At 32.1% G+C, this 11201-nt stretch overlaps 1 protein-coding gene across 2 annotated transcripts in view; it reads right to left on the bottom strand.

The window, feature by feature from the left end:
• Nucleotides 1-1246: 1246 nt before the first annotated feature.
• LOC124364287 (apoptotic chromatin condensation inducer in the nucleus) overlaps nt 1247-11201 on the bottom strand; it is a 43621-nt gene continuing 33666 nt past the window's right edge. The window contains exons 8-15 of one of the 2 annotated variants that reach the window (XR_006922593.1): nt 10642-10781; nt 9600-9873; nt 8225-8442; nt 7114-7338; nt 5327-5480; nt 4473-4585; nt 2276-2542; nt 1247-1821 (exon numbers count right to left, since the gene is read on the bottom strand). Coding sequence is in view for 1 of the 2 variants with exons in the window: in XM_046819640.1 (XP_046675596.1) it covers nt 2426-2542; nt 4473-4585; nt 5327-5480; nt 7114-7338; nt 8225-8442; nt 9600-9873; nt 10642-10781 (1241 nt within the window). In the remaining variant the exon portion in view is untranslated. Of the gene's footprint in view, nt 2543-4472; nt 4586-5326; nt 5481-7113; nt 7339-8224; nt 8443-9599; nt 9874-10641; nt 10782-11201 lie in introns of both variants that reach the window. The other variant, XM_046819640.1, reaches the window with a different exon arrangement.

Here is an 11201-nt window from a genome sequence, read left to right as displayed (position 1 = left end):
AAACTGTTACAATGTTAAACAGAGTCGCAGCTACATATTTTTCTAGAGGGGCTATTATTGCTGCTCTTTCCCACTAATCAACATAAAACCTTAATTTTATGTTACTTCTAAATCAGCTTGTAAATAATCCACAAACACTTTTATTATTACTATATTGCTTGCTCTCTTATCGTACCAATACTCTGCGCATGTATGTATATTTTCTTCATCAGGGCAAGGAAAATTCAACTATCACACTGGAAATATCTTAGTTACAAGAACCGAAAGCAAAGCTACATACATATATAGTATCATGATCAGGGCAATAAGACAAATTAAACTGTGGCACAGAAAATTAATTTAAATGGCCGGATGTAGGAACCTTTTAACCGAAGTAGACTTCTCAGTTCTATAGATAAACTGCTACAGTACTGGAAACATCTTGGACAGGAAGTAATACAACATGGACTAGAGGTAAACGCTTTTTGGCCAAAGTAGGTTTTCTTGTATATTTGTATTTTATTGATCGAGTTAACAAGGCATATTCAGCTGTGACATTGGAAATATAATAAAATTGAACCAGAAATGCTCATACAGGTGCAAAACACAATGCAGAGTCAGTTAAAACTCTGATACTTTCAACCATGAAAAATAAAATAATATCTACCTGATTTGTGGCTACTTACATTTGAAAAAATTTCATAGGACTCGCTAATTATAAGTGCTTTTACTAAGTAAAATGAAAATTTTGTGTGAAGCTGCGGGTAACAGCTAGTCATATATAGATTTTTCCTTATTTTTTTTATGGTTCTTAAACAGTTGTGGAACATTTACTGTATGATTTTATACATTTTTAATGGTATTTTAGACAAAATTTGCATTTGAATTTTGAATGGCTCTGAAAGTAGTCCAGAAGTGATAATATACTATTCACTTATAAACTTTGGATGTGGTTTTGGACTTTGGAGGTAATGTTTGGTGAAGTTATGTAAACATTTTCAGTAAGTGCTATCATTAGGACAATTTCAATAGGCTGATTTTGTATACATTTTATTGTATACCTAATTTAAAATACTAAAATTCATTTTACATTATGTATAACTTTTCTAATACATTAATACAGTGTAACACAGAGGTAATCAACAACGGAACAAAAGTACAGATTGTTTTCCACAACTAATTTCAACACGCTACCAACAGTCCAAAAATTTATTTCAGGTTTAAAAAACTACCAATGTTAAAGGGTAAAGGAATCAGAACAGACAACTTCTCAAAATAAGGACCAGTATAATTTATAACACGTCTTTAGAAAATATAAAACACATTTTCTATTATAAAGGATGTAAAATAATACTTGTCAACTGTCTATAAAACACTGTTCAAAATTATTAAAAGAGCAGTTGTAACTGATCTAATTTATTTCATATTAATATTATATTAACAGGGATGCTTCCCCAGTACAAATTTTCAAGTCCAACAGAAGATCACATCATGATGTACATTGTGCAGATCACTTTCCCAATTAGATTTCATCACAATTGTATTTACAATCAATAACCGTGGTTCCTGGTATTTCCCATATTTTTCACTATACAAGAGAAAATAATTAATAATAGTACAGTATATTGGGTTTTATGGATGAATTTTTCTTGTTTACAGGTGAAAGAATAAGTTTAGTCCTCACTGCACAAACTGTTCAGATCACAAGATCCCCACACACAATTGCCGATGAAAGCTGCAACAATATTCAACATAGACAAAATGGTATTTTTCTTGACACACATCTTCTTCTTTATGATGCCAATGACGGCGACCATTCCCAAAGTGGCGACTAACTATGACCTGTAAAGAAAATGCTGTAATCCCTGAAATAAGGTAGGAGAGCAATGGGGTAAGAAAGCATGTGGTACTAAGTTCAAAAATTTGCAAAAAAAACACGATTAAAGGAAATTTTTTTGCATGCAATGGAAATTTAGAATTTATGTTTAATCATTATAAATTTTATGATGTTATACTCGGCTATTGATCAAGTCGAGTTTTTCAAACAAAAGAAAACAAAGATTAAACTTAATTGAATTTGGCTTACTGGTGAAAATAAAATGTTAGCAAAAGAAAATCAAGTAATTATGACGATCTCCTTTATACAAAAAAATAAACTATAAAATATAAGGGAATAAACGACAACTAACTGTACATAAAAAACAATATTAACTATTTAAAATGGAGACAAGCGCCTAATTATTTGGGTCAAGAACCGAACAATTCGAACAAGGCATAGGCAAATATTTTGCCTTACCAAGCTCAGTAACCGCGTCCGATTACAGACTTTCCCCAAGTGGCCGCTAGCGTGGAAGGCCTAATTTCTTCTTTGGATTTCCACCGTCTTCTGCCTTCTGCATTCTTGACCTCAAATTATTCAACGCTGTCGTCATTGATCAAATCTATTTCATTTCCGGTTTCGCCTCTCTCTATCTCTCCGAGCTTGCTCTGCCTTCTTCAGTTCCGCCATCCGTCTCTCATGCTCAGCCATGTGTTGTCTTCTGATTTCTTCCTTAACAGCGATCTAAACAGAAACATATAACATTGTTACAGTTGTGTAAAGATATGTTTATATAAAACTGACAACCTTATCTTTATAGTTCACTGTGCCGCCTGGTGAGGGTTGCAAAGTCTAGCAATAGTCATCCAAGAAAAGACATTTTATTTCTCAGATATGTTTTTGTTATTCAAAATTATTTCACATAGTTCTAAATACTTCACTCTGTTGTATTTCCATTGTTTTGTTTATACAACTTTTATTTTTTTAGTTTTATATATATTTTTTTTCCCCCTTGGGGCGGCCTACTGCCATGCACTTAAGCCTCAAGGGCCTTTTGCGCACCCCGGAAACACCATGAGGCCTACCAGTCTACAACTTCAGCAGTTCAACAAACCGCCGAAAACAACCTATCAAGTCCTCCTGGGAAAACTCGCCACCCCTGTTCAAGCTACCAAAGATGGCATACCGCTCTCTTGCTATTGCAGGGCAATCAAAGAGCAGGTGCTCAGCAGTCTTACAAAAATATTTGATAAATATGGTTAAAAAATTAGTTATGGGTAAATCTATAATCTTTTAATCAGAATCCGAAAGTTTCTGTCAAATCACTATATTTTAAGAACTAAGATATATTCCCTACTTTCTGCTTTAATTTGGTAGATTACAATAAGGACTTCCAACGTACATTCTTTTGTGTACTCTTATAGATCTGGATGTTAATGAAGTGCCGAGAAACACTCCCGTTAATCGTACGCGTCTGTAACTAGTGAGAAATACAGTACTAACAACCGGACTTTTGTATTTCATTTGTTTAATCAAACTGATCATATCTAGTACTAATTTCATCATGGAAAAACATACTAGATTAAGAATATATTTACATAATAATATAGTTATCTCTTCTTTGTTGTATATTTCGTTCAAATATAGAAGCATTGAAAACCAGCTGTCACGCAGTTGCAAGATGTTTTATAAAAAAACTAGGACAATTTGTTAATTACATTATCAATCTACGGTTTTTCATACGCAAAGTAAGTTTTGTATTGTCGGTAATTTATGTATTGTCAGTAATATGAGGCACAAAATCCCAGCAGATTTGATTGTGTATCACAACAATCGAGTATTGAATCTGAATCTTTGTAAAACAGTCTTTGGATTCACACATCACTATTAAAAATGTTATACAATATTTAACTATAGTATAGTTACAAAATAATTTATAAACAAAATATTAGCAGACATGGTTTTTGTTGAAGAATGTTATATTCAAATGGTGTGAAATTGTCTTTTTTCCCAAAACCATTACATTTAAAAAGATGTTTAACTGTTAATTAGTAAACAATGTGTTTTGAAGCTTAAACATATCAAAAGTTTAGCGCAATCTAAATAATGAATTTGAATAATGTTTACACCCAACGAGCACAATAATTGTGGATACTTAGTTGTTCTGTTACTGTCTCGTGTAAAACACTCCACAAAATTTTAGGAAAATAATTGGATAGTTCCAAAAATAGTGAAGGTTGGATAGGTAGGGACAAAAGAAAGCCGTTCCTTTCTTTATCGTGAATGCTTGTTCTTCAGTTTTAAATTCTCACACCCATTGATCGACTACACCTTTATCATAAACTGCACAAACCTCACCATAAACCTTGGTTGCTGAAAGTTTTTTCACTCAATGAAATGTGATTTTTCCATTACAGCACTCATATTTTGAGGTTATAACTGGACAACACCTGAATGTATTGCCCTACGCCGCGAACTGAACCACTGTATACAACACCAACATGGTGTCCCTACCCCACTACTTCTTTTACTAAGCATAACGTCAGTTACTTCTTGGATAACCCTCGTACCAATGTGCTTTATAGAGGGTTAATACACAAAACTTCTACATTAAATATTACTTTATATTTAATTATAACTAATTGAGATAGTCTGATTTAGCAGTACATTTTACCTGTTCCTGGGTGAGAGGTAGCCAATATATACAAGGAGAGGTCTTAGTCTTTCTGAATAAGTCATCTAATAATTTGGCAGGAGCATCTTCTTCTTTCCTTCGAGCCTTGCGCACTGAAACAATATTTTAAGAGAAAAATAGTAAAATATAAATATGAGATATTTGAACTACAATAAATATAATGACTTAGTGACCCACATACTTTACATAGTGACTTATATGTTTGAAGTTTAACAAATTTAATATTATAAATTCACTCCTGAATTTTGAGTTGAATCTCTTTATGTACAATTCAACTTCATCTTTTGTCATCATAAACAAGGAGTGTAAATTGGTTTACATTTAAAACAGAACATTAACATTTGGTGTTCATCATCCAACATTAATTGGAACTTATTTATTTGACAACACCAACATACACACATCCAATAATTTGAATCATTTCATTTTGATGTCAGAAGTTGGGACTGAAGCAACTTGAACCGTGGAGTTGAATATATTGCGAATCATTTCAGAGATATGGCCCCCCACATTATGGTAAATATTAGTGAAACCAGTACCTTTCAATATATTTTTCTGTCTATTCCCTTGTGAGTATTTTCCATTTATGAAGTTGACAATTTAATCCAAATATTACCTGTTGAAGATGTTAAAAAGACAATATTGATAAATTAGCTTCATACAACACTCTTAACTTTTAGGAATAAACATAATTATTTTGTAAGTTTTAATTTTAATCTCAGATTGACTATCCTCATAACTCTAATCTGAAGTATATCTGCTTCAAGAATATAACTATAACGACTTAATCAGTTAACATGTTACAAATCTGTAGAACATTACATAAAACAAACCTGGAGGTTCTGCCTCTGGAGTAGGGCTGCGGTGATGGCGCTCTTTTCTCGTCTTTCGTTCCTGTTCTCTTTTTTCTTTCATTTTTAACTCCTCAATATCTAAAGCCTCGTCTGGATGATCAGGTTTGCCAACGTCCCATTCTCGCACAGTGTTCTATATTAAACCAATAATTATACTGAGTTAAATTTAAAAAAGCGATTCTAGGCTAGTGCTGATCCAAAAGCTATCTTTATGTTTTATGAAAACCACATTTTTTCCATGATTAAATTCTTATTATAATTTTTAATTATAAAAATAAATTATTAAAAATTCAAAAATGAATAACACAAAACCAATATATTTACCGAATTGGATGTAATTAAGAAAAACACAAAAATAGTAATTTAGTTTATTACAAGTCATTTCTGTAATAAACTTATGACAAATTACAATGAAAAACAGAACTAGTCAGATTATTAATTACTATATCATTAATAATAACATTTTTACAACTATGGGGGCAAAGTAACTTAATATTCTTTAGAACCAATCAGTTACCTTCTTATAGTGTGTTGTAACATTTTAAACTGTTATTTTAATACATATAAAAATATAGCAATTTGTAACGTTATTATTTACTGCCGTCAAAATAGGTGTTACAATTTTATATTCAAATTCAGGAATAGGTGAGTTGATTGAAACCAAGTGACCTCTAATTCCTGTTTTTGAGAATACCCACTCACTTTCATTTGAATAGAACGCTCAGATTCGCCTAAAATATGAGTCGGCATTCATATTGTCAGTTTAGTAATTACTGTAATGTAAGTGCAGACTCCAGTTTCAAGGTTAGTCAATTTCAGAGCCTACTCGCACAACAAAGAACACTACTGAGTCCCATAGCAGCCATTCTTACCACCGAGAATGCTCCCACTATAGTCATCATGAGGCACATTCAGTACAAAGCAAACATAAATGAACAGGAAGAATATTACCGACCTTTAGATGAATTTAAGAGGCAAAATGTTGAATGGTAAGATTGTACTTTCGTATCAAAAAGTTTAGATAACCAAGTTTTAAAGTTAACCACAATTTGTCAGTAGAGAAACAATAACATGTGTTATATTAAGATTTGGCTTGTTTATTTCTGTGTTTAGTTGTATCAAGCAAATTATTTATAAAATTTACTTCCCGTTTTGTTGCAAGTAAGAACGAAAAAGATAACGGCTGGCGCTTTTTAAACTGAAGTGCAAATGCCTTTGAAAACTCATAACAATTAAACTTTTGATCCCGTTAAGACCAAATCTATACACAAGATAGGTACAAGTGTATTGTTTTTGAGTATGTAATTTTGGAATTAATATGCAGAAAACTTTATTAAATTACCATTGTAACTTTTACTCTAGACCGGATGGTTAGAAAATTTTTAGATTGGTCACATTATGGAGCTCTTAAAGTCATTTTGAGTGTTTGATTTTGTAAACCACTATTTAAAACATTTAATTTTCAAGACAGAAAAAATTGAACTGGTTTTATTAGTTTAATGTGATTGGCACCTGCTCATTTGAACGTGGAAATCGCCAGATTGCCCAGGATGGACCATCTTATATCACACTTTTCAACTTGAGTATTAACAAAAGTTGAAATAATTTCATATAACAGTTATAACTTCAGTATATTTTGAACTAAACTAATTTAAGGAATATTGTTACTAAGAAATTGTTATATATTTTTTTATTTATACAGACAGGGAGAAAATGACATTAAGTATAAAAATGTACTATTATTAATTAATTTTTTCTCTCCTTACCCGACGATTCCTCTCCTTTATTCTGGCTTGATCTGCGACCCATCCTTCAACCATGGTCAACGGTTCAGACTTACGAGGTACATCTGGCTCTTCTGCCAACGCTTGGGCCATTATCAGATCATCATGAGAAGCAAACTCCACCACCAGCGTCTTGGGGTTACTGGGGGGCCATCTCACTCCATGCAGAGCGTGTCTTGTCTCCACTGCCGCATCTTCAGTCGTGAACTGCACGACAACACACTCACCAATTAGTACTGTACACAGGGTTCCCACTCATCTTAACGATCAAATTCACGGCTTTTACAGTAATAGTAATTTCACAGTCAATTGTTTTAATAAAAAACATTACAAGTAAAAATAGAAAAATCAAGAAAAAGCTATTGTATAATGATTCAAAACATTTAAGAATTTTCATGCATCTAATACACATTTTCAGATAAATATAAACTGTATAAATATTTACAAGAAATACGAAAGAAAAGAAAGTAAGGAATCAAACAAGATAAACAAACATTATAAATAAATACAATAGATCAGCAGCTGATGGTCCATGACATTTATGTTTATGGACAAGTAGAAAATATTAAATTTATCTTACATTAAGCACTTTAGATGTCTTGTATAAAGTACCATTTTTTATGCACTATACTTTTTTCAATTTCAATCTATTAAGGTTTTCATTTAAATTTTTAGCGATCTTATTTATACCTTTGATTGTGTATTAAGATATATATATATGTAGTAAATGGATCTTAATTTCATAAAAAAACCACATGAATGCCACCATTATAAAAATAATCATTCTACTAGTATTGAACGTTCAACAGATCAAATATTTATCTCTTTAAAATTAAGTATAAATGTACAATCATGGCATTTTCTAAGAGCCATGATGATAATGATTTTATAACAGAGGACTAATTTACTTAGGTACATTATGAACAATTCTTGTATAAACTTTTATTACTGATTTTAATGATTTATTACTGATTTTATTACTTTTATTAATGATTAAAATTTTAACAAAAACGTATAACACATTCTGAAAAATGTGCAGCTTTAAATTAATTTGAATTGTTACGTAAACTACTTTTGTACTGCTAAAACTCACTTCGACGTAACACTTGGACTTGATTTTGTCAATCCAGAAGCCATTCTCAGCGATAGTGCCTGTGCGCAGCAGGAGATTCTTGAGTTGCTGGACAGTGAACGGCCGGACAAGATGTGTTATGTACAGTACACTTGTGGGCTTGTGGCGGGGTGGGGATGGAGAACGTGCCAGTTTCTTGGCATCATCTGACAGTAATAGGATTTTTCTAGGAGCCACACCTTCAAAAACATACAAACAAATTGTAATTTCAATGCAGTAACACTGTAAATAATACTAATTTTAATTGAATTTGTTTTACCTGTAGTTGAAATATTTTCTAACTACAGTAGTATATTAACCTCTTGTTCTCTAGGACAAGTTGCTGAGAAAATACCTGCACTTACACCTATAGGATTTTCTGTAACGCCTTCCGGAGTAACAGTATACTCAGGATGGGTGAGGGTGGGAAATTGGGACCAAACCCTGGTAAGCTCCAGGTCCATGAAATTAGATTCCTTCATGGAAGTAAGCCCAGCCCACTACTTCCCAATAAGAAACCCTTGAAATGAATAATGAATTTATTCCAACATCAAATGTACATCAATACAAAAATAATACCTCGGAATTGATTTTTGCAAGTAGTGTGGTCAGTGGACAACAAAATAATGGATAACTGCATGAGTCACCAACAGAACTAAAAAGACTTTCCTTGTTACAATCCTTATCTTACAAACTAAAACACATATCTCAATAATCCTTCCTCCTCAACACTAAAAACACTAGAAATTATGCTAAATATATACAAGTAAAATACATGATTCTTTGATATTTACATATTTCTTTATGTTAATTAAATATTAATTTATTTGTACACATGATTTATATAATAAATAAAGTTAATATACTATAGGGGGAGATTATTAATTGTAAAATGAGTTACAGTTCTGTTGTAATAACAATGTTTTTAATTTTCTACAAAATTCTCTAACATTCACAGATATTTTAATGTTATAAGGCAATTTATTAAAAATATTTGGACCATTGTAAAGAAAAGAATGTTTTAGTACTGACTTGTTGACTTTAGGTGTTCTGAAAATTCGCCAGTCTATGCTTCTGGTCGGATAATTTAGACTCTTTGTTCGAAAATTACCACTTCTAGTATAAAACAGCCTAAGGGTTTTAAAAAATAAACAAATGTTACAGTGGTAGAATTTTTAATTGAATGAAAATCGAAAAGGAGCTCTCTCGTATTCTCATAAAATGATTTTGTATGACTCTTAACCTCTCTAAATGTATGTGAAGGTTAAAAAAAACTCAACAATGTTCAGTTAAGTACGATTTGTACAGTCTAAACCAATTATATTATCAAATATAATATTAAGACAAATTATATTACCTTTATCAGATGTGTTTGACTGTGATGTTGAATGTTTCTCCTCTTTGACTTTCTCCACTCGCTCAAACTTTTTCTTCCTCTCTGCCAGTTCTCTTTCCTTCTCCTTCTGCCTTTCCTCTCTCTGCCTTTCCCGTTCTATTTGTTTCTCTTCTTCCTTCACTACTAGTGCCACTACCTCATCTTCTTCCTCGTCATCATCCAACTGTCCTTCTTCTTCTTCAACAGAGAGTTGTAATTCATCCGCTGGCACTGGTTTTGCATCTGGTATTAAACTCTGAAAGCAAGAGCACATAAAGTTAAACGGTAGATAAATATTTTAATGTCATTTTGTGTCCAGAGCTTTTTTTTCGGGTACTAACTAATGTTTTTACAATTTTTTGTGTTTATGACTTAAGTATCAATACATTTATTACTGTTTAATTTGATATGCTACATTGCAGAATATTGCTTATTTATTATTTTCTGCAGATAAATATATTATAATATATTGCACAATTAATTTGATCTAAGTTACTACAAATCACAACATGTGTCCCTATTACTTGTTTTACACGTTTTACAGCATTTTAGTATTTTAAAAATTTATCTTAATTCAATGATATTTTAGAATTTTTTAAATATAGACTTGTAGGTAACAAATTTTTTTCTCTGACCATACATCTTTGTACAATTAGTGTATTTTATGTTATCCACTTAAATCTCCATTTTATCTGTAAAACAATTTGATTCAGTAATATGAATAAGACAAGCTTACAAAATAAAATAAATAATGGAGGGAGACTTAAAGATAGGTGGTGGATAAAAATAAAAGTGTAAAGATATAAACAGTTCTGGCTGAGTCTGCTGGAAGAGAGAAGATGATAAACATAGCTTACCAAAGATCAGGATAAAATGGACAAAGGAGGATTAGGGATTTCTGTTACCCCCAATTATTAGCTCCAATGTGTATCGTCAATACTCTGTTTATGGGGAGTAGAGGAACGATGATAAAAGCAAGCAGGACAGTTACTTGAGTTATGATACAGGATACAGTAGAACCAACCTTGAGCGAGTCTGTCGATATGGTGAGAACTTGTAGCTTGTCCGAGTGGTTTGTCTTGCTAGAACCCCATCTTCTCTTCCTTGGCATCGGGCACTGAGGCTTCTCTTCCTTCTGAGCACAGTTCGCATCGACATTGTTCTCTAAAACATTCACTTATTAGAAAATTTATTTCTTTACAGTCAGAGTTGCTGAAGTGAGGTGGCAGTGCCTCAATATGGCACCTGCCGTCAGCAACTCGTCATGGTTCACATGCTCTGCATGGTTCTGTACTTGTCACATGTGTATACCACGACAATACCGTGGTCTGGTTAATTAAAGTTAACTAGCAAACTGAAGACAAGTCACTGTCACTGTTAAGCTGTCAAATAACACAAGTTTTGTTTTCTCTTTTTACTATCCCTAGTTATTATTGTTGCATGTATTGTTATTTTTAGTTATTATGGATATTTGCTATTTATAACCATCAATATTGCAAAAGTAACAAATGATAATATTACTCTGAACATTTTACATTGCTATATGTTTCAATAATAGAAACCTATGTTTCGAAGATTGAAGTC

The sequence above is a fragment of the Homalodisca vitripennis genome, chromosome 6 (assembly GCF_021130785.1).
Source record: "Homalodisca vitripennis isolate AUS2020 chromosome 6, UT_GWSS_2.1, whole genome shotgun sequence".
Lineage (NCBI taxonomy): Eukaryota > Metazoa > Arthropoda > Insecta > Hemiptera > Cicadellidae > Homalodisca > Homalodisca vitripennis.
The sequence above is the reverse complement of the archived record's forward strand: the minus strand, read 5'-3'. Positions and strand labels throughout refer to the sequence as shown.